The sequence below is a fragment of the Cetorhinus maximus genome, chromosome 13 (assembly GCF_964194155.1).
Source record: "Cetorhinus maximus chromosome 13, sCetMax3.hap1.1, whole genome shotgun sequence".
NCBI classification, from domain to species: Eukaryota; Metazoa; Chordata; class Chondrichthyes; order Lamniformes; family Cetorhinidae; genus Cetorhinus; species Cetorhinus maximus.
In genome coordinates, this window is record NC_135891.1 from 120329785 (window position 1) to 120355936 (window position 26152).

Sequence of the window (26152 nt, forward strand, 5' to 3'; positions counted from 1 at the left end):
TGTCAGTGATCCTAACCCCTTCCTGTACCAGGCAGCTGTCAGAGAATGAGTGTCTTTTTAAGGAGTTCTTGTAAAAATATGAAGCAGCATGAGTTACAGGACTATGGGGAGAGAGTGGGGCAGTGGGATTTAGTTAGGGATTGATACAGGGCCATGGAGGGAGAGAGGGGCAGTGGGATTAGTTTGAGATTGATACAGGGCCATGGGGAGTGCACGTGCAGTGGGATTAGCTTGGGATCGATACAGGGCTATGGGGAGTGCACAGGCAGTGGGATTAGCTTGGGATTGATCTAGCAAAGAGCCCCACAGCCACGAATGACACCTGAATATGGTATAAATGTCAATGGATTTTCACCATCACTGTGACTGATTGCAGCCATGTTATTGAGTCGTCAGAGGGAGGGAATCTCTCCAAGTTCCTGTTCACTAGGGGGTGAGTCCTGCTCATGTGGGAGTGTCAGTGAAGGTTGGGGGTGGGTTTGGCTGTGATGCCCCATCCAGTCAAATAGCTAGTTGCTCCTCACTCAAGTGGCTTAACGCAAAGAATGGCTGTTTGGGTGAATTCATACTCCACAGTGTCCAGAAAATGAGGGGTTAAAGAGTCTCCTAATCATGTCACCCGAATCCCTGGTTGGATTTAATTGTGACCTCAGGGTTAACAGGCAGCTGACAACATAAGAAGCCTGCAACCAATCAAGATCATTTTTGCAGGGTTAGTTAATGGGTTAAATCTTTTCATTTCAGAAGTTTTGTTCCAATTTCACTTCATTATGAATGAAGCAAAGTCAGACAACTCGTGTCTTCGGTAATGAGCAGTGACTCCAAGATCCCATTTCTGCCTCTGTGCTGAACACTGAATCACTGTATGTGCCAGTAATAAGCAGCTGTCAGTGGCATTATATTCAGTCAGGATCTGGCATCCAACAAGAGCTTCTGGTGTAATCAGTGTTCTGGCCCTAGGATAACCTCCCTGTGTGCCAAAAAGTGCTGCTCAGTTCATCCAGACTTCAGGCTCCAACACTACATCCCATGAATGAATAGAATCCCTCGTTGTAGTGGGGACTTAAGTAGGTGGGGCGTGTAGGGGATTATTTATAATATTTTGGGCTGGGAAGCCAGTGCAGATCTGCAAACACAGGGGAACTGACTGAACAGAGCTTGATGCGAGTTAGAATGCAGGCAGCAGAGTTTTGGATGACGTCAAATTTACGGAGGGTAGAATGTGGGAGGGCCACCCAGTTTGTAGTAGAATAGTGAAGTCTAGAGGGAACAGCCATGGGTGAGGTTTTCAGCAGTAGAAAAGCTGTGGTGGGGCAGAGACAGGCAATGTTACAGAGGTGGAAATAAGCGGTATATCATCGGAGGCTCATCTCAAGGACAAATATATAATGTTGCACACAGACTGGTTCAGCCACAGGTTACCTGGGAGAGTGATGGAGTCAGTGGCTAGGGAACAGAGTTTGTGATGGCCTCTGAAGACAATGGGTGGAATTTAATGCCCTCCCTGGTGGCTAGTTTGGTGGTAGAGGGAGCATTTAATCAGGGTGGGAGGGTGTCAGCAGGATGGAGAGTCCTCGCCTTCACCCCAATTGAGTCCAGGGCGGAAAAGCCCATGGACAGCCTTCTTGCCCCATTACCAATTGAGGCCCTCACGCCACCTCTGGTATTAATCCAGCAGCAGGCAGGCGGCTTCGCCATGATAATCAAACCCATGCAGGGTTGCTCACAGGCTCCAAGGGGAAGGGTCCCTCATTCAAAGGCACTCAGTACCTGATCGAGTGACCCAGCATCAGGAAGGGTGGGGAGGGTGGTGGTGGTGGTGGTGGGAAGCCCACTGAGGGCCATCCCCCACCCACTGCAGTCCCCATCCCATGGTCCCCATCCCTCGAACCCTCTCCTGTCATCACATACCTGTGGCGTGGGTCCTTCGGGGATCTTGGGCCTTACCGATAGACCCTTGGGGTCACCAGAGGTAATAGTGTGGGAGTGGGAAGAGAAGCCACTGTTATGATTAGATAGCTAAGAATAGAACCAGGTGAGTGTAGTCCAACCCAGCTGGATGACAGTGGAGAGGCTTTGAAGCAGGGTGGTGCGATCAACCATGTCAAAGGCTACAGACAAGTCGAGAAGGACAGGGAGTCAGCCACATAGGTTGTCATTCATTTGTGTTCTGTGAAAAGTTGTACACTGAGTTTTTACTCCAAGCCCCTGGTGGTCTGACCTTGGCTTTGTAGGGAAGACCTGGTTTGAACTGCTTGCGAGTGTCTTTGGAATACTTGATGTCGATGAGCTGCTTGTGAACCAGGGTCGAGTCGTCAAAGGTGATCTGTTTACTGCCGTCTACACTTGTCACTGAGGCCCAAATGTTTACTGAACCTCGGAAATGATCTGGAACATCAACAGGCATCATCTCCTTTGCGCAGATGGGAAAGGTGGATGACCCATCAATCTGTGGAAGTCAAGAGTTCAGACGTGAGGTATTATGGTAGGAAGAATGAGACAAGGCAACATAAAACTACATGGTGCAATGTACAATGTGAAAGGGGGTGAAGGAACACTGGGGGTATATGTATATAAATCTTTGAGGAAGGATGGACACATTGGGAAGGATGTTAAAAAGCATATTGGGATCCTTAGTTTTATTAATAGCAGCAGTTTGTACAGAAGGAAGGAAATTATACTAAACCTTTATAAATCACTGGTGAGGCCTCAGCTGGAATATTGTGTTCAATCCTGGGCATCACACTTTAGGAAGGATGTCAAGATTTTGGAGAAGTCGCAGAGGGGATTCACCAAAACAGTGCCAGGGATGAGGGACTTCGGCTATGCGGAGAGACTAGAGAAGCTGGGATTGTTCTCCTTAGAGCAGAGAAGGTTAAGGGCGATTTAGAATAGAGGTGTTCAATATTATTCAGGGTTCGGATAGAATAAATAAGGAGAAACTGTTTCTGCTGGCTGAAGGTTTGGTAACCAAAGGATATAGATTGAAAGTAATTGGCCAAAAAACAGAACTAGTTGGAGCAGTTTTTTTTTAAAAAACGCTTAGCGTTAGGCTCTGGAACGCGCTGCCTGAAAGGCTGGTGGAAGCAGATTCAATGGTAACTTTCAAAAGGGAATTGGAAAAATACTTTGAACATAAAAACGTGCAGGATTATCAAGGAAGAGCAGGGGGATTGGGACTAATTGGATAGCTCTTTCAAAGAGCCGGCACAGGCACGATGGGAAGAATGGCCTCCCTCTTTGCTATAAGATTGTGTGTCAGATTCAAGGGAGTTTATAAACACATACAAACTAAATCAGGCCCACTTTGTGCTACAGCCTTAATTCTAGGGTGTGCCTACATAACCAATGACTGTATAACCCAGGACTAAAACATAACCCATTTGCAGAAAACAGCCTTCAGCTCAGCACCAGCCTGACGATCTCAGTCAGAATTCACATGGTGAGGGAAAGGGCACACTGGTACAGGATGGGTTGGATGCCAAGGGGCATAGTTTGGATGGTGTAGACAGAGTTTCACTCTGTATCTAACCCCGTGCTGTACCTGTCCTGGGAGTGTTTGATGGGGACAGTGTAGAGGGAGCTTTACTCTGTATCTAACCCCGTGTTGTACCTGTCCTGGGAGTGTTTGATGGGGACAGTGTAGAGGGAGCTTTACTCTGTATCTAGCACATGTTGTTCCTGCTCTGGGAGACTTAGGTAAATCCTGAACTGAAAAGTGATTCATTCTTTAACACTAAGATTATTTTATCAATAATTCCATAAAACTCAGAAAGGAGTTCTGTACCTCCATGATCTTCACCACAGGGTGTCCCAGCTCGTGTCGATAGTAGCCCACTCCGTTCACTGTCATGTTCACTGTCAATCTCCCCAACACTGGTTTGCCAAATATGTACCTGGTAGAGACAGAGATCTTGTTGAGGGAGAGAGATGATCAGTTGGTGCCACTAGTTCTGGTGGAAAACTCCCCCTGGGACCTGACTTGTATTGTCTCTGCATCATTAATGAAATATTCACATGCAATTTCAGGAAACAATTGGCAGTCAGCTATGAGCATGAAGTGAGGGGTCTGGGGGCGGGGGAAGAATTGTTGCCACCCCCACCCCATCACCAAGGGACAGTCCTGCCCCATGGATGATATTATTTCCAATTTACTTTCCTTTAAAGTTTTGAAGCTTCAACCTGCCACTGCCAATACCCACTGTCCAACTGGGCACAAGAGGAACAGGAGAGCAGTCAAATGACATTTTCTGCTAATTGATCTTGAGCACAAAGGGAGGTACCAAGACTTTCCTTTCATTTGCGCTCTGACTGCCGCTGGCGACGTCAGTGCTTAGTGATGCTTCATTGCCTGGGTTGTAGTGGGTGGCCATCTTCACTATCTCGTTGCACTTCATCAAGGCCTTTGCAGTCAGACCACCACCATCTGTAGGGCAGCTGGGCAGACAGGGAGTCGCCAAGCATGCCTGGGTTGCTGGCCTGCCACCAAGAGGCTGCCCCCAGACAGCTAAACTGACCCCCCAACCCCAAACCTGCAGGGACCTGGAGGCTGATTGGAAAATCTCAGTCAGCCACTAACAATTCACTTTAGGTAGCCATCAACTGGGTCGGCTGGCTACCTGCCATTTGTGGGCAGGTAACCCTGCTGTCCTCCCATCCTGCCTCCAGTAAAGTGGCCCGAGGTGGTGGCGTGGAGCTGGGGAACCAGCCCATCAGCCTGCAGGACTATTTTTAAGCACCCGCCCACCTCCATTTCCAGCCCTGCCAGTGCTCAAAATCCAGCCCCATGTTTAAGGTCAATGACCTTTCACAAGTTCCATTTCTTACCTGGCACGGACAGTTCCTTCCTCACACCTGTTCAGGTCCTGGATGTATCTGGGCGGATCAATGATCAATTCAAACTTTGGTAAAACTACGTCAGAAATAAAGATGGTCATTACAGTCAGGTCAATGCTCAGCTTCAGTGTCAACGTTTCTACATAGTTAGAACCTACTCTATAAGGGAATCTGTACATAGTTTACACAAGATTAGAAATCACAGCCATTCACGGAGAAGGAACGCCCCCATTCCATCATCCCTGTTCTAGCTCTTTGAAACAGCTTAGTCCCACTTTACCCATAGTCCTGCAAATCGTTCCCTTTACGAGTATGTTGGACCCAGTGCCCTTGGTTTGTTGAGGCTAAAGGATCTGGGTTGCATACTTGATTCGGGGTGACCGAGTTGGTACAGAGACAGAAAACATCTGGAGATCATTGTTAGAATAAACACATGCTGTTTATTTACAAACTAAACTCAGTAGCTACATTTATGTACTCACAATTCAAAACTCTGTCTTCACTGTTCAGTGTCTAACTCAAGACTCTTCCACAGAGGTAGCCCACGCTACTCTGCTATTGGGTACTAAGATCACAGGATCTTACATTCCAACGCTTGTCTTAAAGGTATATTACACATCAGATTACTAAACCCTCCCCCTTTTTCTGAAAAATACATTTTACAGTTTTTTCAATGTATCAAGTTATTTACATAGTTCAATTATTTACAAAGTCAGTCTCTCTCCTTATGCATCTAGAAGGTCCCAGTTCTACAGCTTCTGGAGTTTGATTTGGAACCTCCTTTATTGGAGTCATCTGAGCAGCTGGTTCTTCAGTAGGTACCTGTAAATCTATTTCTTCGACTCTTTCAGGTACAGTCGGCCCTTCAAACACATTTGTGTTCAGTTGAGTTCTCTCAGTAGGAGATCTTGATTCAGTCTTGAGCACTGGTGGAATCATTTCTGGGTATTTTGTTTCTCCTCTTCTTATGTGATCCACATGTCTCATTACTCGATCTTCAACTTTCATGTGGTAGGAAAGAGGTCACGTTACTGCACTTATTTCACCGAACAACCATGCCGGTCCTGCTCTAAAATTTTTCACAAATCTCCTACACTTCTCTCCTACATTAAACGTTCTGTCCCTACTGTGACAATCATGTCCCATTTTCTGATTTTCCTGCCTTCTTTCTATCTTCCCCCCAAGTTTGGCATAATTAGGCTCAGTCTCGATCGGAGACAGCACTTCATTAACAATTCAGCAGGTGTGACACCTGTTGTCAAAAGAGGGGTGGTTCTATAATGGAAAAGAAAACGTGCTAATTTAATCAATAGCGAACCTCCAGACAATTTCTTCACACCAGATTTGAATGTCTGAACTGCTCTCTGGGCGAGTCCATTTGAAGAAGGGCGGTATGGAGATGTTTTCACATGAACAATACTGTTGAGGCTTGTAAATCGGTTAAATTCAGCACTTGTGAATGCTGTCCCATTATTTGATACTAGCACTTCAGGTCGTCCATTAATTGTGAAACTTTGTCGTAGCTTGTCTGTTGTGGTGGGAAAAGTGGGTGACCTCACTTGAACATGTACATCCATTTTGAATGAGCATCTATGATAAGTAGAAACATTGTTCCCATAAAAGGTCCCACATAGTCGATTTGTACTCGTACCCACAGTCTTTCTGGCTACTCCCAGGGGTGTGACGCGGCTTGTTTAACGGCTTTGACTTTTTCTTTAGGCCTTGTGAATCTACCTTGTGACCTAGGTAAGTTACTTCTTTCGCCTGGAATGTGCGTTTTTCCTTTATCAATCTCACTCCCACCTGCGAAAATCATTTCAGAACTTCTTCCAAGTTCATCAAATGTTCCTTTTCAGCAAGTCCAGTCACAAGAACGCCATCCAAATAAACTACAACACGGGGCAATCCTTGTAGTAAACTTTCCATGGTTCTTTGGAATATGGCACAAGCATAAGATACGCCAAATGGTAAAGGGGTGTTTTGGTACAATCCCTTATGTGTGTTTATGGTGACAAACTTCCGGGATGCCTTCTCTAATTCCAATCGTTGGTAGGGATGACTCAAATCTAACTTCGTGTAGGCCTTTCCACCTGTCAATTTAGCGTATAAGCCTTCAATTTTAGGTATGGGGTGTCTATCCAGTTTTACCACTTTATTAACTGTTAATTTGTAGTCCCCACATATTCGAATGCTTCGGTCAGGTTTGAGAACAGGTGCAATTGGAGCTGCCCACTCTGAAAATTGTACTGGTTGTATCACTCCCAGTTTTTCTAATCTGTACAGTTCGGGGTCTACCTTATCCCACATTGCATAAAGTATTGGTCTTGCCTTCATGAATCTTGGTGTTGCCTCTAGATCTACATGAATTTTTGTTTGTAGCCTTTCAAGTTTTCCCAAGTTCTTCCTCAAAAACTGAGGCATATTTTTGCATTAGCTCTGAAAGTCCATTAGTTCTCAGTTGGAAGATTTCCATCCATTCCAATTTAATTTCTTTCAGCCAGTTTTGTTCGAGGAGACTAGGTTCCTTGCCTGCTACTATCATCAAGGATAATCTCACTGTTTGAGTTCCCTAATGTATTGCGGCTTTACGTACGCCCTTGACTTGTATGTCTTCTCCTGTGTAAATTTTTTAATTTGTCATCAGTTTCTTCTAAATGCAGCTTACGTTCTCCATGATTCAGTTATTGAGAAGTATGCTCACCGATCACCGTAGTGGCTGCACCAGTGTCCACCTCCATTCTGATAGGCTTCTCATTCACTCTCATGGTTATATAGATAGGCTCTGTTCTTCCTACCTTTAAATTATATAATGAATAGATATCAGCATCTATTACTTCAGACTTTTCAACACTGTTTATCTCATTGGGTTTTTGTTTTGGTCTGAAAGTCTACCTGTTTCTACCTTTACAATGTCTCGCGAGGTGTCCATATCAATGGCAGAAGAAACATTCGATCTTTTTAAACTGTGGTTCATTACAAAGTTATCTGCTTCCATCTCTGTTACTATTATGCCATGTTTTTGTTGCTAAGTTATCCCTTTTAATTTGTCTGCTAGCCGTGGCTGCTTCCCACTTCTAGGTAAAGCTTTGCACTTTCGCACTCTTTTCGGCTGAGGCTCCCCAACCAACATGGAGGATGGCGCCATTTTGTGCTCCTCGTATGGCTTCTGAGTCTCGCACTACACCTTCCTTTGCCAGAACGATTTCCAATGCCTTCTGAAAATCTAAATTTGTTTCAGCAGGAATCTTTTCTGAATCACATTTTCATTTATACCGCACACCAAACGATCTCTAAGCATATCATTCATAGATGTACCAAACTCGCAATTTTCAGTTAATTGTTTCAGACTTGCCACATAACGAGCAACCATTCCCCCGGAGCTCTATTTCTTGAGTTAAATTTAAACCGTTGCATTGTCACCGACGGCTTGGGCTGGTAATGATTCTTGACGAGGTTTACTAAGTCATCGAGGCTTTAAGTCTGGGGCACTGGGCGCCAACAGATTACGAATTAGTCTATATGTCTTACTCCCACACGTGTACAGAAGGATTGCGCGCCTCTTCTCCTCCCCTGCAATGTCGTTCGCCTGGAAGAAGAACGTGAGGCGTTCAACATAGTGAGACCAGTCGGCGGAGGTTGGATCGAAAGGCTCCACTCTTTTAAATTGCAGCATGTTCTGAGGGGATTGCTTCGACGATCTAGAAGGAAATTTTCGTTTACTTACAATTACCGTGCGAGGTACAGCCCAATTTCAGTTCTTCTGATTACCTTTGTCGTCTTCACTTTTTACTCTTTTTTCTACGGCTTTCTGTGCTTTTACTCTTGTTGCCAGTTTGTTGGATCCAGTGCCCTTGGTTTGTTGGGGCTGAAGGATCCGGGTTGCACGCTTGATTCGGGGTGACCCAGTTGGTACAGAGGCAGAGAACATCCAGAGATCGTTGTTAGAATAAACACATGCTGTTTATTTACAAACTAAACTCTGCAGCTACACTTGTGTGCTCACAACTCTGTCTTGATATTTCAGCGTCTAACTCAAGACTCTCCCACAGAGGTAGCCTGCGCTACTCTGCTGTTGAGCATTAAGATCATGTGATCCTTACATTACAACACTTTCTTAAAAGGTGTATTACACATCAGATTACTACAATTTCCTTTTGAAAGCTATTATTGAATCTGCTTCCACTGCCCTTTCAGGCAGCGCATTCCAGATCACAACAGCTCGCTGTGCAAAGAATTGTTTCCTCATGTCACCTGTGATTCTTTTGCCAATTACCTTAAATCTGTTTATCCAACATCTAGTACTGGATGAGGAGATATTTCCTCCAGTTAAATATTGAGAAGACCGAAGCCATTGTTCCAGTGTCCATCAGAAACTCCTTTCCCCACTACTGACTCCCTCCCACTCCCTGTCACCGATCTGAGGCTGAACCAGTCTGGTTACAAGCTTGGTGCTATATATCACCCTGAGATGAACTTCCAACCTCAGTTGCGCCACCATTTCCAGTCCTCCCACTTCCACCTCCCTAACATCACCCAGTTCTGTCCCTGTCTAAGCTCATCTGCTGCTGAAACCCTCATTCATGCCTTTGTCACATCAAGACTCAATTATTCCAACGCACTCCTGGCTGCTCTATGGGAGCAGGCTATTGAGTTGGATGATCAGCCATGATCATAATGAATGGCGGAGCAGGTTCATAGGGTCGAATGGCCTACTCCTGCTCCTAGTTTCTATCCCATCTCAACCCAATGAGAAACTTGAGGTCATCCAAAAATCTGCCGCTCATGTCTTAACTCGCACCAGATCCTGCTTGAGTACCACTCTGACACTTGTTGACTTTCCACTTTAAAATTCTCATCCTTATTTTCAAATCCCTCTAACTCCCCCACCCCCCATCTTTGTAATCTCCTCCATCCCTTCAGTCCTCAGATCTCTGCACTTCTCCAATTCTGGCCTTTTGCTTATGCCTGATTTTAATCTCTCCATCATTGGAGACTGTGCCTTCAGCTGCCTGGGCCCTAAACTCTGGAATTCCCTCCCCTGACCTCTACGCTTCTCTTTCCTCCTTTAAGACACTCCCTAACACCTACATCTTTGTCCACCTGTCCTAATATCTCTTATGTGGCTCATTGATAATTCAGTGATGTGCTTTGGCACATGGTGAGGGGTTGTCAAGTTGGTGGAGATTGCAGAGATAGGGAGGAGCCAAGCTATAGAGGGATTTGGAAAAAAGAATGAGAATTTTAAAATCAAGCTTTTGCCAGACTGGGAGGCAATGAGTTTTGGATGAGCCCAGGGTAGATGATATTTGGAGAGGATGCAGGAAGTAGCTGCTAAATGGGACTGATTTTGGTTTGTACAAAGAGGTCAGTCCCCCTCTGCTGAGGATGCTCCTACATCCAAGAGACCTGAACACGGCTTTTTCTGGCAGCTCCGGCCTGTGGTTTAGTTCAAACACTTACTGGCTGGGCATCAGAGAAGGGGTTAAAACTCCTTCCACTTCACTACCAACTGCAACTAGGGAGGGAATTCTAGAGCTTGGAGCCCAGGCAGCTGAAGACATAGCCACCAACGGTGGAGCGAGAGGCCAGGATTACATGAGTATAGAGATCCCAGAGGGTTGTGGAGTTGGAAAGATTGCAGAGATAGGGATGGGGTGAGGTCATGGAGGAATTTGAAAACAAGGATGAAAATGTTAAAATTGAGCATCAAGCAAGAGGTAGCAGCAACAGTTACAATAGGTACAAGCTCAGACTGAATCATAAACCAAAGGACCAAAGGTCAAGCAGGTAGAATAGGAAGGGGATTGGAGGGTTGAAGGGGGTGTTCAGAGAGAAGAAGGAAAAACATTGAGCAGAGCACAGTCAGTCAGTGGCACTGCCAGCATCTTCACATAAAATTGAGGTTAACGGGTAATTGAAATCCAGACAATTCCATCATTCAGCACATCACTGGGATCCCGTCACCTGCCCTCTATCCACGAGACTCAATGGAGCCATGCTCATCTCTCTCTACTTTACAGCGTTTAACTAACAGCATTTGGTTGCCAGGCAACCCACTTTTAATGAAATAAAAACAGGCCGTGCCTCTTGGGTAATATTCCTGCCAAAACAACTAGGAACCTGATAGAGAAATGTTAAAGTTCTGTTTATCTTGGAGCTTTCAGCCTCGGACAGCGGCAGCCAGTGAGTCAGGAACTCCCTGCTCTGTGGATCACTTCCTCACTGAACTATCAGGGGCAGCACCAACTTACAAAATTCAATCCTGTGGGAATCTCGCACAACACACTGATTAAACACACCCAGGTTCGCAACCAAATGGGTACAACCCGATTAATCACTCAAGGTCTGTGCCCAGGACTGGGCGCCTGGGCTGGATGGTCCATGCCAGAGGCTGAGTGACACATTCTCAAGCACATGGGGAAGCTGTGATCATTGATCTGTTGGTTCAGTGGGCACCATCAGCAGCAGGGAGAGACAGTAATTAAACAGCGTGACACACTCACCATATCTCTGAACTTCAAACGTTTTATTGTAGCTGTAACCCTGCAACTGTACGAAGATTATCCATTCTCCAAGCACTGGCTGGTCTGATAGTGGAAAGCTCATATTTACAATGCCTGAAATGAAGCAAAGATCGGAGATTATTCTTGGGGTGAGGTGGCTTGTTTGTAGAATTCCCTGTTCCAAATAAATCACCAATTGGACAGGGGGGACGCTGGAATTCAGGAAGAAGCTGCAGTGTTCCGCTGAGCTGGACACACTGTCCCACAGAGCTGGGCATCCATCAGCTGTCCCACTGACACTCATGTGGGCACAGATCAATGATGTGATGCTCTGATAATGCAGGCTGACACTGGGCCACACGTCGTTGAAGTGTGAACCCCACCAACCTCCCTTTGCAGAATTACACCCTCCCAAATTCACCTTCACTGCTCACTGAAACATGCATCCCACCTCTAATCACCTTCCCCGCTCTCTCTCTCTCCCTCACTCACACACATGGGGACACACGCGGACACGGACACACAGACTCACTTACACACCTTGCCCACTCGTGCAGCCCGTCCACCTGCTCAGGCACAGACCCAAATTCAAAGACGAGTTCAAATCCTACCACAACAGCTGAGGATTTAAATTCAGTTCATTAAATAAATCTGGAATTAAAAAAACTCAGTAATGGTGACCATGAAACTACCAGATTGTCAGAAAATCCCATTAGGGTTCACTAATGTTCTTTAGGGAAGAAATCTGTTGTCCTTACTCAGTCTCGCCTACATGTGACTCCAGACCCACAGCAATGTAACCAACTCTGAAACAGACAAGCAAGCCATTCATTGTATTCAAGGTGGCAGCTCACTGCCACCTTCTCAAGGCCAATTAGAGGTGGGCAATAAACTTTGGCCTTGCCAGTGGCGCCCGCGTCCTGTGAATGCTTTAAAAACAAAAGATCACGCCCCAATCGAGAAAGAAGTGTCAAGGTGACAGACAGTTTAGATCGCTCCTGCGGCAGCTGGTGCCAGTGTCCCTGCTGGGGAGGGTGAAATTGGTGGGGTTCCTGTGCCCGACTGTTATCCGGTGGCTGTGGCTGGAAGATACATGTGAACGAGGATTAACTAGGAAAGAATTATGACATTATCCATAGTCGAACACCCTGGCACTTGGTCAGGTACCAGAGGGTCCATGTAACCCATCTCTCAGACACATTCATTGCTCTCAAGAGGGGTGGGAATCTGTAAGGCAACAACAGGGGGATATAGTTAAATCAGGATGTGTTGTGATCGGGAGTTGGGGAAAGCTGATAAAGACCCAACCTTTCATATGTTATTGGTTTTAATTTTACAAGAATGTCAGAGGTGACAAGCTCGAGACTCACCACTTACCACAACACACTGGCTTTAGGTCATTCCACTGGATCATCCGAGACCCTCGGGGATCCTGAGAGGGAGAGGGAGAGAGAAAGAAAGAAAGAGAGAGAGACACACACACTGGGAATTTGAGAGAAACTGGGAACAAGAAGCTGAGTCACAAACTGATTTGTAAACAAAATTCTCTATATCGCTGTGTCAAATCTTTCATGGACCACTTCAATTTCTGTGTCTGTGATTCCCCCAGACGGTGATGGGACAGGTTTTGTACCTAATTTCACAGACGTAGTCCGGATATCATTACTCCACAGTAACTAATTAATGACTGACGAGAGGGCAGGATGTGGGTGAAGGACTGGAATCTGAGAAGGTGCAACAAGCTTGCTCTTTACCCAGAATCATTTGTTATTTGACACAAGGGGAAACAGAGCGAGCGGGCGAGGGGGCGAGCGGGCGAGGGGGCGAGCGGGCGAGAGCGGGAGTGCGCGCGGGCGCGAAGGAGGGGGAGAGCGCGCGGGCGCGAAGGAGGGGGAGAGCGCGCGGGCGCGAAGGAGGGGGAGAGCGCGCGGGCGCGAAGGAGGGGGAGAGCGCGCGGGCGCGAAGGAGGGGGAGAGCGCGCGGGCGCGAAGGAGGGGGAGAGCGCGCGGGCGCGAAGGAGGGGGAGAGCGCGCGGGCGCGAAGGAGGGGGAGAGCGCGCGGGCGCGAAGGAGGGGGAGAGCGCGCGGGCGCGAAGGAGGGGGAGAGCGCGCGGGCGCGAAGGAGGGGGAGAGCGCGCGGGCGCGAAGGAGGGGGAGAGCGCGCGGGCGCGAAGGAGGGGGAGAGCGCGCGGGCGCGAAGGAGGGGGAGAGCGCGCGGGCGCGAAGGAGGGGGAGAGCGCGCGGGCGCGAAGGAGGGGGAGAGCGCGCGGGCGCGAAGGAGGGGGAGAGCGCGCGGGCGCGAAGGAGGGGGAGAGCGCGCGGGCGCGAAGGAGGGGGAGAGCGCGCGGGCGCGAAGGAGGGGGAGAGCGCGCGGGCGCGAAGGAGGGGGCGAGCGCGCGGGCGCGAAGGAGGGGGCGAGCGCGCGGGCGCGAAGGAGGGGGCGAGCGCGCGGGCGCGAAGGAGGGGGCGAGCGCGCGGGCGCGAAGGAGGGGGATAGCGCGCGGGCGCGAAGGAGGGGGAGAGCGCGCGGGCGCGAAGGAGAGGGAGAGCGCGCGGGCGCCAAAGAGAGGGAGAGCGAGAGAGAAAGAGAGAGAGAGAGGCAGAGCAAGGGCGAGAGAGAGAACGCGCGAAGGAGAAAGAGAGAGAGACAGAGCAAGAGCGAGAGAGAGAACACACGAAGGAGAGAAAGAGAGAGAGAGCACGCGCGAGAAAGAGACGGCACACGAAGCAGAGAGAGAAAGAGGGCACGCGAAGCAGAGAAAGAGAGAGAGAGAGAGTGAGAGAGAGAGAGAGGGTGCGCAGAGAGAGAGAGGCAGAGCGAGGGTGAGAGAGGGGGCACGTGAAGCAGAGGGAGAGAGAGAGGGAGAGAGAGAGAGAGAGAGAGAGGGCACACGAAGCAGAGAGAGAGAGAGAGAGAGAGAGAGAGAGAGAGAGAGAGTGTGAATGCACGCGAGAGAGAGAGAGAGGGCACACGAAGCAGAGAGAGAGAGAGAGAGAGAGAGAGAGAGAGAGAGAGAGAGAGAGAGCGCGCGGGGCCAACAGAGCGGGCCACCTAAACAGAGACAGACAAAGAGTAGACTAATCGAGAGTAATGCAGAGTCTGAAAGAGAGAAAAAGCAAGAATAGCAGCATGAAACCAATTCTCGCTAAATGACAACACAGCCCCTATAAGAGGTCCATAATCTTCAAAGGGGTGTCTCAGGCCTAGATGTGGCCCCCCTCAGGCCCAGGTGTGACCCTTCCCCAGAGGCCCATGCGAGTGTTGGCATGTTGTTGGTCTGACTATTAACAGTAATCTGGATACTCACCACAATGTACACCTCGACCTGCAAGAGAGAACACAAAATTGCGATCAGGCATATTGCTGAATGAGTTTCTTTAATAATGCTCTGGGTTTACTGAGAGGATCAGACCAGTCTCAGAAAGCCGACAGTATGGGTTCCCAAACCTGTAGGGCCCACAGACCCATTCTACCAAAGGCCAAAGATGCAGTTCAAGCCCAAATTCCCATTAATTCCCAAATACTCAACTTACTGATCCAAACAGATCTTATTTATCCACCTGTAAAGCAACAGCACAGCAAACAACTCTTTCCAAAATATCAGGCCCACAAAAAGCAAACAGCTCCAACCAGTGACTGAAATAGAAACATAAAGAGACCGAGTTAATACCGAGCTTTACTTTTCATTTTTGCCCTTCTTCCCCTGACCGTCTCTGGTCTCAGTAGAAGCGACTGTGAAGTTATCGCATTGTTGTGAAAACCCAACTGGTTCACCAGTGTCCTGCAGGGAAGGAAACCTGCCCTCCTTACCCTCTATAACTGTCTACAACTGTAACTCCAGTCCAACACCAAGGTGATTAACTCTTAACTGTCCCTCTGAAGACATTATCAAATTTGTTGCAAAGATTAACAGGCTGCAGCAGTTCAAGAGGGCGGCTCACCATCACTTTATCAAATGCAATTAGGGATGAACAATAAATTCTGGCCTTTCCAGAGATGTTCACATCCCACTAATGGAAAAAAAAAAGTCACAGCTGTATTTGTGAAATACTATGACACCAAATTGTCAACAAAGTGATTGTCAAATGAACATAAATCTAACAAGAAATGAAGTTTTCTATATTTGGAAAAGTCCTGAACAAGACAGGAATTCTGAAATTATCTCCCAAACTTGTATTGTGAGAAACCAGATGACAGTTGGAATGCAGTTTGGAGAAGAGCTCACTACAAAACCCTAGCTTCATCGCCCAGTGTGGGCCTGGGGCTGTCTGTAAGAGGCCAGTATTTTAACTGGAGACACCTTTCTCCTAATCCTCTCAAGTGCAAAGCTTCAATTAGACTCCTGGATATTCAGCATACATCACTGGGAGAAAGAACTCCACATTATTCCAAACAGGCTCTTCCACGATCTAAGTTAGGGAATGCGTTCCCGTCAGCTTAAACCTGCAGCACAGGACAGTTCCTGCTGACTCCATGGTTCATGGGACTCACTGGATGAGATGGATAGAGTGAGAATTCCCCGAATACAACTAAGCACGGTTTCCGTGTGCAAGGGAGGGGGGAAATCAGTCAGGGCTCAGTGGCTGAACAGACTCAAGGGGCTGAATGGCCTATTGCTGTTCCTGCTCCCTATCGCTACCCATGACCCAGGCTGGAAGGAGTGCGTGAACGAGTGTGAGGGAGAGAGTTTTAGTGCAATAGGATCAGACTCACCTGTGATTCTCCTAATGATAAAATAAACCAACAACAGTCAGCAACTCATTTCAGGCAGACAAAAACTGAAAGTGATTGAGCGGACCCATACTCCAGGAATAGACAGGACAATCTAGAGCGAGAGAGAGAACACAGGAAGGGGATCCAAAAAATTTAAGTCATGAGGCACAGGTACTGTCTCAGAACACTGATTTACAGGGATCGTCCCATCACAGTGCACAGGAAACCTCCCTAACCCAGGGGTCAATGGACAGTGATTGGGAGCAGAAATCCTGGCATTTTCCTCATCTCTAACACTGGGTTCTGACAATCCACCAATTGCTGCCTTGTCTGTAATTGGTCAGAGACACTGGTTTGATTAATCACTCTTGCTACTTTGAGTTGATTTTAAACATTGAAATCTATCAGAGCCACAGAGAGAGACACCTTACCTTCTGATTGGAGGGTCGAAGGTCAGGGGTGACAGTGAACACATTTATCAGCACTGTGATTGGAAGAGAGGGGAAAGGGATCAGTGAATGAAATTGCAATTATCAGTACAGATTTAATCTTCATTTTTACTCAGTTTCTTTTTAAACAACCAGTGAATCTATTAAAAATTCACCCTCACATTGTGTTTGTCATTCTATGTAGTGCCCAGAACTGAACACAGTAAACCAGATAGGGTCTTCCAGCTCCACGACCCTCCAAGATCTCTGCGCTTCCCAATTCTGGCCTCCTGACTATCCCAATTCTAATCTCTCCACCATAGGCAGCCGTGCCTTCAGCTGCCTGGGCCCTAAGCTCTGGAATTCCCTCCCTAAACCTCTCACCTCTCTAACACTCTCTCCTCCTTAAAACCTACATCCTTGACCAAGCATTTGGTCACCTGTCCTAATATCTCCTTACATGACTCGAGATAAAACAAATAGTTTCGAAGTACTGAAGAAGAGTCAGTCGACTCAAAATGTTAACTCCCTCTCCACAGATGCTGCCAGATCTGCTGCGTTTTTCCAGCATTTTCTGTTTTCATTTCAGATTTGCAGCATCCTCAGTATTTTGCTTTAACAAGAGCACTGTGAAATGCCCTAAGATGTTAAAAGGTGCTATATAAATTCAAGTTGTTGTTCCATAATGCCAAATCAGACTGGAGTCAGGAGTGAGACATGTGCCCCCACTGTACGTTGCACTTGCTGGCTCTATTTTTTTTAAACCAATTGTCTTAAATCTGTCCTCTCTGGTGACTGACCCTCCTGCCAGTGGAAAGACTCTCTCTTTAGTTGCACTATCAAAACCCTTCATAGTTTTTAAACACCTGTATTAAATCTCCCTTTAACCTTCTCTGCCCTAAGGAGAACAATCCCAGCTTCTCCAGTCTCTCCACATTAGCTGAAGATCCTCATCCCTGGTCCCATTCTAGTAAATCTCCTCCGCACCCTCTCCAAGGTGATACCCTTCCTGAAGGATGGAACACAATACTCAAACTGGGGCTGAACCACAGAGTTATGAAGGTTTAGCATTACTGCCTTACTTTCGTAATCCATTCCTCTATTAATAAACCCAAGGATACTGTGTGTTTTTCTAATAGCCAATCACATTCTGCTACCTTCAGACATTTATGTGCATACACCCTCAGGTCTCTCTGTTCCTGCACATCCTTTAAAATTGCACCATTTAGTTTCTATTGACTATCCTCATTCTTCGTACCAAGTTGTGCCGCTTCAGAGAGAGAGAGAGAGAGAGAGAGAGAGAGAGAGAGAGTGTGCGGAAAACAGAGAGAAAGAGAAAGATTGGTAAGGAGACAAAAATGGACAGAAAAGGGAGAGAGGGATGGAAAGAGAAAAAGGGAAAATAAAGGCAAAATAAAAGAACAGAATGAAAAAGGGAAAGAGATAAAGAAAAAAAGTGAGTGAATAAAGCAAGGTGGGGAGGGAGGTGGCAAGACCGATAGCTGTCTGTTTATGCGACACTTTAACATGGGGCTTCAAGCACTGGGCATGAACTATCAAAACAGATGCTTGGTTTAATGTCTCGTCCGAATGACAGAACTCCAATCGCGCGGCACTCCCTACCCCCGCCCCCAACTCCCCCAAAGATCAGGAGGCACTACCCCCCCACCCCCAACTCCCCCCACGACCGGGAGGCACTCCCCCCCCACCCCCAACTCCCCCCATGACCGGGAGGCACTCCCTCCATCCCGCCCCCTCCAACCGGTCCTTTCAGTTCTGTCAGAGGCAAAAGGCTTAGCTCAGAGTTAATAATGTTTGGGTAATGAGGATCATGTCTCTCTTGGTGATTAATAGAGAGTGCTGTGCCACCCTGCCCAAACAGTGGGTAAAGTACAGTTGGTTGGGGTAAGCTGTACCTTTCTGTTTCGGTTTGTAGACTGGTTTGTCTGTCTGGATGAACACAGAAGATTCCTTGGAGTCGATGGTAACAGTTGTGAAATTATGGAAGATGTACCCATCATCAGCGAGATATCGATTTCCCCAAACCTTTAACTGAGCTTGTCCACTGACCCCTGGAGGTACCTTGGAGGCAAAGGAAAAAGATTGGAAGAGAAAAGATGATTGTTGGCCATATTACAGCTCCAGACCAGACCCTGACTTCTGCAGCATTGGTTCCCCAGATCCCCCAGTCCCCAACCTCAACATCCAGACTGAACAAAGCTCCTCCCCTCACCCACAGGCATCGATTCGCACTATGATAGCAGGTGAAGATATCATGTTCCTTGTGATCAAATATATGGTTAACTCACACTGACTGGGCTGGTATCTGTGATCACCCGAGCCACAGCAGAGTGATCGGCAGTCAGCAATCTTCTACCCAGCAAGTGTCAGTGATTTAAGGAGACAGTGTGGCAAGAAGGAGTATTTGAAAAGGAAAATAATTCTGTCCCCATTTAAGCTATACATTGTGTCCTTATTTTTAAATAATATTCTGATTTTGTGTTACTTACATCAAAAATGAAAGTTGAAGCAAGCTGGGAAGTGTTGGTTGCACCGAGAGTTTGTCTGTTACAAGCTGAGGGGCTGAGACCAGCAAATCTAAGAGGTGACCTAATTGAGGTGCACAAAATTATGAGGGGCCTAGATAGTGTAGACAAGAAAGACTTGTTTCAAACAAAAACAGAAAATGCTGGAAAAACTCAGCAGGTCTGACAGCATCTGTGGAGAGAAAAACAGAGTTAACGTTTCGAGTCCGTATGACTCTTCTTCAGAGCTACAGAGAAGTAGAAATGTGATGAAATTTATACTGTTTAAGGGGGGGTGGAGCAGGTGAAGCTGGATAGAAGGCCAGTGATAGATGGGGGCAAAGGAGAGATTGACAAAGACATCATGAACAAAAGCACAAAGGGGGTGTTAATGGTAATGGTATGGGCTAAAGGAGGTGTTGATGGTGGTATTAAGGTAAGAAAGCAGAATGTGATAATAGCAGGACAAGGGTAAGTAGTAGACTTGTTTGCCCTAGCTGAGGGGTCAATTACCAGGAGGCATAGATTTAAGGTGAGTGGTAGAAGGATTAAAGGGGATACAGGAGGAAAATCTTTTTCACCTAGAAGGTGGTGAGCATCTGGAATTCACTGCCCGGATTGGTGGTTGAGGCTGAAACGATTAACTCATTAAAAAAGGTACCTGGATCTGCAAGTGAAGCGCTGTAACCTGCAAAGCTACGGACCAGGGGCTGGAAAGTGGGATTAAAATGAGCTGCTAGTTTTTTTTTTGTCCAGCGCAGGCACGATGGGCTGAATGGCCTCTTTCTGCACCATAACTTTTCTATGGTTCTGTGGCTCCAAATCTGAGGTGGTACAGCGCCACCACTAGCAGGAGAGTGCAATTACAGTGTGACGTTGACATACACCGTTTCCATTATAAATATGTCAGTAGGAATTTATAATGGAAAAAGTCGACAGGAAGTGTATGTAAACACAAAATTTTTAACATATAGTTTAGAGATTAACGATCATTTATTTCACCTCGGGATCAATTTAGACCTGTGCAGCAAATCGTAATGCTGAGGAACTGGTGCTCAGCCACTGGAGAGAGACCTGTCATTTACTGGCTCACTGGGAACCTCTGATGGCAGAAACTAGTATTGCTGCATCACACAACAAGGCCGAACCCTTAAATGGCCAGAACAGTCTAACTGTCTGCTCCTGGGTCAAAGTTATAGTTCAGAACTTTTCTTCAAATCATGCATTTTCTTAAATGCAAAATAATCCTGTACAAAAAGTACAAAATAAAACTATTCATAATTTTCTCATGGCTGTGGAATTTTGTTTGTCGATGTTTAGTATAACTCTGCTAACCAGGAACAGGTCAACAAAAGGAAAGGTAAATACAGGATGACAGGACGGAAGGAAGGAAAAAGGAAAGAGCTTGCATTTCTTTAGCACCTTTGATGACCTCAGGACATTCCAAAGCTCTTTATAGCCAATGTAGTACTTTTAAAGTATAGTCACTATTGTAATGCAGGAAATGTGACATCCAGTTTGCCCACAGCAAGATCCCTCAAACAGCAACGAGATAGTGACCAGATAATGTTTGTTTTGTGATGTTGATCGAGGGATAAATATTGGCCAGGACATCGGGAACAACTTCCCTGCTCTTCTTCAAATACTTTCACATCCACTGAGGGTAAAGGTGGAGTCTCAATTTAACATCTCAGGCCTAATAGTCAAAGTCGTATCATGAGTATTGCACTCGGGCCTGGTGAACAATATACAAGGGAGGCATCTGTCTCAGCTTCAGAGAAGGGTCACGGGACCATGTGTCTGGGAACAGAGCATAGGAGATCAGAGGGGGAAGCATGGAAATGTGCAAAATGAAACCTGAAAGAAAGTAAGTTAATTTTGAGTCATTACTGAAGGGGCTGGGGCAGAGTGAGGAAAGACAGGTCAGGGATGAGGAATCATTTGAGGAATTAAACAATGTGGGGGGGGCGCAAAAGAGATCATTGGTTGGGACGGGTGAATCTCTCACTGGGAACAATGGATCTCAATGAATTTTCATGGTTTCCAGCCACCCAGAGTAAAAAGTGGCATTCACAGCCTCTAGCAAGATTCAGTCACAAATACTTCCAACTGGCTAGGTCAGTTACAGCATCTGTTGGACACAGAGCATGAGTGTATCAGTATAAAGTATGAGCGTATCAGTGAGAAAGCACAGTGTGAATGCGGAGTCCCTCACAGAAGAGCACCCATGCTCAGCAAGCCCCAAGACCTCAGTTAGACATTGAGGAAAACCACTGAACCAGATCAAAGAACAAATCACAAATCAGACCCTCCTGGCAGCAACACCAGTTCAGTGCAGTACTGACGGAGCGCCGCGCTCTGACGGCGCCGAGGGAGCGCCACAGGTGGTACTGAACATCCAAGTCCAGAGCCACATTTTCCATTAGTGATCACTGGTTTTGCATTGAGGAAGAATTCCATTCTGGCTCCATGGAGGACCAGCAGGAATTAACTAATAGCATACGCAGGTGCAGTCTCTTAGAGACCTTATTTAACAGGATTAATTGTACTGAGTGTGTTTCTTTACTGTCCTCAATCACCAGTGGACAAGCAAGACCCAAGTGAAGTGAAGTGAAATCCCAGCTCAGCGTTCTTTTTCAGCTGCTCTGCCCTTTGGTACCCTCTGAAGGGGCAGAATCTGCCTTCCTGTTTCTAAGTAAATCTCAGGGAACCAGGGTAAAGATGATATTGGGGGAAGAGCGGAATCTCTGAAGACCATAAGATGTAGGAGCAGAAGTAGGCCATTTGGCCCATCAAGTCTGCTCCACCATTCAATGAGATCATGTCTGATCTGATAACTCTCAACTCCACTTTCCTGCCTTTTCCCCATAACCCCCGATTCCCTTACTGATTAAAAATCTATCTATCTCAACCTTAAAGACCCAGCCTCTACAGCCATCTGCAGTGAAGAATTCCACAGATCGACTACCCTCACAGGAGAAATTTCTTCTCCTCTGTGTTTTAAATGGGCACCCCCTTATTATGCCCTTTGGTCGCGGACTCTCCCACAAGGGGAAACAACCTCTCAGCATTTACCCTGTCTACCCTAAGAATCTTATGTGTTTCAATAAGGTTGCCTCTCATTCTTCTAAACTCCATTGGGTACAGGCCTAACCTATTCAACCTCTCCGCATAAGAAAATCCCTCCGTACCTGGGATAAGCCTAGTGAACCTTCTCTGGACTGTCTCCAGTGATAGTATATCTTTTAGGTAATGGGACCAAAATTGTTCACAGTATTCTAGGTGTGGTCTAACTAGTGCCTTGTATAATTTTAGCAAGACTTCCCTATATTTATGCTCCATTCCCTTTGAAATAAAGGCCAACATTCCATTTGCCTTCCCTATTGCCTGTTGAACTTGTAAGTTAGCTTTTTGGAATTCATACACAAGGACTCCCAAATCCCTCTGTGCTGCAGCCTTCTGCAGTCTTTCTCAATTTAAATAATATTCAGCTCTTCTATTCTTCCTGCCAAAGTGCATAACCTCACACTTTCCCACATTATATTCCATCTGCCAAGTTTTGCCCACTCACTCAACCTGTCTGTACCCCTCTGTAAATTCCTTGTGTCATTCTCACTACTTGCCTTCCCACCTATTTTTGTGTCATCTGCAAACTTGGCGATAGTACATTCACTTCCCCCATCTAAATCATTTATATTGTAAATAATTGAGGCCCCAGCACTGATCCCAGTGGCACTCCACTAGTTACAGGTTGCCATCTCAAAAATGCCCCCCCTTATCCCAACTCTGTATCTTCTATTAGTTAGCCAATCCTCTATCCATGCTAATATGCCATTCCCAACACCATGAGCTCTATCTTCTTAACTAGACTTATGTGCGGTACCTTATCAAACACCTTCTGGAAATCCAAATATATTACATCTACTGGTTTGCCTTTATCTATCCTGCTTGTTACCACCTCAAAGAATTCTAAAAAATTTGTCAGGCATGATTTCCCCTTCATGAAGCCATGCTGACTCTGCTTGATTAGATTATGTATTTCTAAATGCTCTGCTATGACATCTTTTATAATAGACTCTAACATTTTCCCAATGACGGATGTTAAGCTAACTGGCCTATAGTTACCTGTTTTTTGACTCCCTCCCTTTTTGAATAAGGGTGTTACATTAGCCGTTCGCCTATCCTCTAGGACTTTTCCGGAATCTAAGAGTCAGCAGAAGCTTTGCTATTTTCCCTTTTCTCCAAAAGGTGCTGAAGTTTCATGAACAATAACTCAGATTGTCCTCTGATGAATGAGCTTCCTGGGAGAAACTGTGTCCACAGAGTCAGTTTTCTGACATTAAAGTAATGGTGTTGGGGCTGGGGTCATTAAAGGCGGGCAGTCCAGCACTACAGATGTGGGGGGGGCAGTCCAGCACTACAGATGTGGGGGGGGCAGTCCAGCACTACAGATGTTGGGGGGGCAGTCCAGCACTACAGATGTGGGGGGGGGGCAGTCCAGCACTACAGATGTGGGGGGGGGCAGTCCAGCACTACAGATGTGGGGGGGGGGGCAGTCCAGCACTACAGATGTGGGGGGGGGCAGTCCAGCACTACAGATGTGGGGGGGGGGCAGTCCAGCACTACAGATGTGGGGGGGGGCAGTCCAGCACTACAGATGTGGGGGGAGGGGGGGGGGCAGTCCAGCACTACAGATGTGGGGGGAGGGGGGGGCAGTCCAGCACTACAGATGTGGGGGGAGGGGGGGGCAGTCCAGCACTACAGATGTGGGGGGAGGGGGGGGCAGTCCAGCACTACAGATGTGGGGGGAGGGGGGGGCAGTCCAGCACTACAGATGTGGGGGGGGCAGTCCAGCACTACAGATGTTGGGGGGGGGCAGTCCAGCACTACAGATGTTGGGGGGGGCAGTCCAGCACTACAGATGTGGGGGGGGGGGCAGTCCAGCACTACAGATGTGGGGGGGGGCAGTCCAGCACTACAGATGTGGGGGGGGGCAGTCCAGCACTACAGATGTGGGGGGGGGCAGTCCAGCACTACAGATGTGGGGGGAGGGGGGGGGGGAATATTGTCCACAAACACAGTGGGAAAGAACGTTCAGACTCATGGTTGGTTTAACAAGAAGGATCCGGAATAAACACTGGGGAGGAAGGAGGAATGAAAGAAAGATAGAGAGAAGTGTGAAAGTGAGGAGAGTTTAGAAGCACAGAGAGTGAGGTCAATGGGGAGCCAGGCAGATGGAGACCAGGGCAAAAAGGGAGATAGAGGATGAAAAAGCAATGTAAATGATAGAAAAACAGAGAGGTTAGAGAAAGATATTGCGAAGGAGAGAGACCTTGTGAGAGAGAGCGAGTCAGAAAGAGAGTGAGGAGGGACAGTGACAGTGTGATGGTCAAGCGGTGGAAAAGGAGAAAGGACCATGTGGACTGAGTGAGAAACTGGCCCACGCGGTTGTCAATTTCACTACAAGTAAACTGCCCAAAACCTCTGGCTTCTCTGCGACAATAAATCACTGGAATCTTACCTTTACTGTGACTGTCCCCTTTTCTGCAAAAAACACAAAACACGGAGTATTTTTTTGGGTTACATGTTCCACAATCAGTTTCACAAAAAAAAGCAAACGTGATTCTTTATTAAACAAGTTGAGATCAGCAGAAACACACCGAGAAACTTACCGAAGACGGAGCCCTGACCGTGAGCGACGGCTGTCCCTTTCGCCACTAGCTGGACGTGGACTTTAGTTACCTTCAATGGGTTGAATATTGTGACACTGATTACCCCGTGCAGACCGGCTCTGAAAACTGAGGGAGCCGTTACCAGGTAACCCCTAGAACACACAGCGGGAAAAAGTCGCGTCAATGCCTCTCTCACACCAACACGGTGCGTCCTACAATCCTAAAACTGCAACCCCCACCCCCAAACACACACACACACACACACAGAGCAGGACTTACTGTCTTTGTTGGCAACAGCACAGGCAACAGTAGCACACGAAATTGTATAAAATCCACCAGTAGCGGCTAATCTGCCTCATTTCCAGACTCAGTCAACAGGGGGAGGGGGGAGGGAAACCAATTTTCAAATCCTGCAAAGTTCCTCCTCTGTTTACCGGCTGAGCGGATAGTGAGCCATCGAGTTCTCGGAACACCCCGAGAGAGAGAGGGAGAGGGAGAGACAGAGAGAGAGGGAGGGAGAGAGAGAGGGGGAGAGGGCACCTCCACCTCGCCCTGACCAGTCGCTTCTCCTTTCTGAAGTGCAGCCAAGATTCTGGGTTAACTTTCCCTCCTCCTCCTCTCTCCTGGATATTTTAACTTCTTACTCCTTGTAACAAAATTGGGAAAGTTTTTCATTTAAAGTTTGCAGCTTTCGGTCCCGGTTTCCCCAGAATGTGCTTCACACACGCGCACCGGGAAAATGCATTCCTTGAAAAAGTTTTTTTTCCCCCCGTTGTTTGCGGATTGAATTCTGCTTTGATGTAAAAGCTTTTGTTTCTGCGGATGGCTCTGCCTCAGTCTGGTTGGTTCTGTTCATGAAGGATCTCTCCGCCCAGACAGACTCAGCATTGGGCTGAAATGGCAATAGTCACAAACTTCAAACAACTTGCTTCACCAATAACATCTTTGTCTTGGAAATTCCGGCCCGCCTCCGCCCCTGACCCGCTAACTTCACACCAAATTAACAAGTGCTCATTAAATAACACGAGAGGAAATTTCCTGCCCAGTCTCGCTGCGCTGGGTGGGGGTGGGGGGGGAAGCGATAGAGCAAAACAGGACACGCTGAAGCAAAGCGGCGCAACTGGAGCGGAACAGATGACCTCACCTCCTTATTCCGGCGCAAACGAGAGACACATGGAATGACAGAGAATTTCCTCCACGCTCTTCCGGAATCGAACTCCATCCTCTCAGCACCAAATCCACTTATACAAATATAAAATGCTGCAGATGCTGGAAATCTGAAATAAAAGCAGAGAGTGCTGCAAATACTCAGCGTGTCCGGCAGCAACTGTGGAGAGAAATAAACCAGCGAAAGGTCACAGACCTGAAATGTTTCTCGCTTCAGTTTCTGCCAGGTTGCTATTTTCAGCATTTTCTGTTTTTATTCCAGCGTCAAATCAAGCTCACAATTTATTACAGGATCCCAATTAATAATT

General features: G+C 47.1%; 1 protein-coding gene across 2 annotated transcripts in view; it reads right to left on the reverse strand.

Moving 5' to 3' along the window:
* Window positions 1-25697, reverse strand: part of cpamd8 (C3 and PZP like alpha-2-macroglobulin domain containing 8) — a 136593-nt gene extending 110896 nt beyond the window's left edge. Inside the window, exons 1-11 of one of the 2 annotated variants that reach the window (XM_078556145.1) lie at window positions 24957-25697; window positions 24678-24829; window positions 24527-24549; window positions 18397-18562; window positions 16484-16536; window positions 14647-14664; window positions 12717-12771; window positions 11340-11453; window positions 4828-4912; window positions 3788-3896; window positions 2222-2449 (exon numbers count right to left, since the gene is read on the reverse strand). In XM_078556145.1, coding sequence (XP_078412271.1) covers window positions 2222-2449; window positions 3788-3896; window positions 4828-4912; window positions 11340-11453; window positions 12717-12771; window positions 14647-14664; window positions 16484-16536; window positions 18397-18562; window positions 24527-24549; window positions 24678-24829; window positions 24957-25036 — 1083 coding nt within the window. In that variant the 5' untranslated portion in view covers window positions 25037-25697. The remainder of the gene's footprint in view (window positions 1-2221; window positions 2450-3787; window positions 3897-4827; window positions 4913-11339; window positions 11454-12716; window positions 12772-14646; window positions 14665-16483; window positions 16537-18396; window positions 18563-24526; window positions 24550-24677; window positions 24830-24956) is intronic. The other variant, XM_078556146.1, reaches the window with a different exon arrangement.
* Between the last annotated feature and the right edge of the window lie 455 nt (window positions 25698-26152).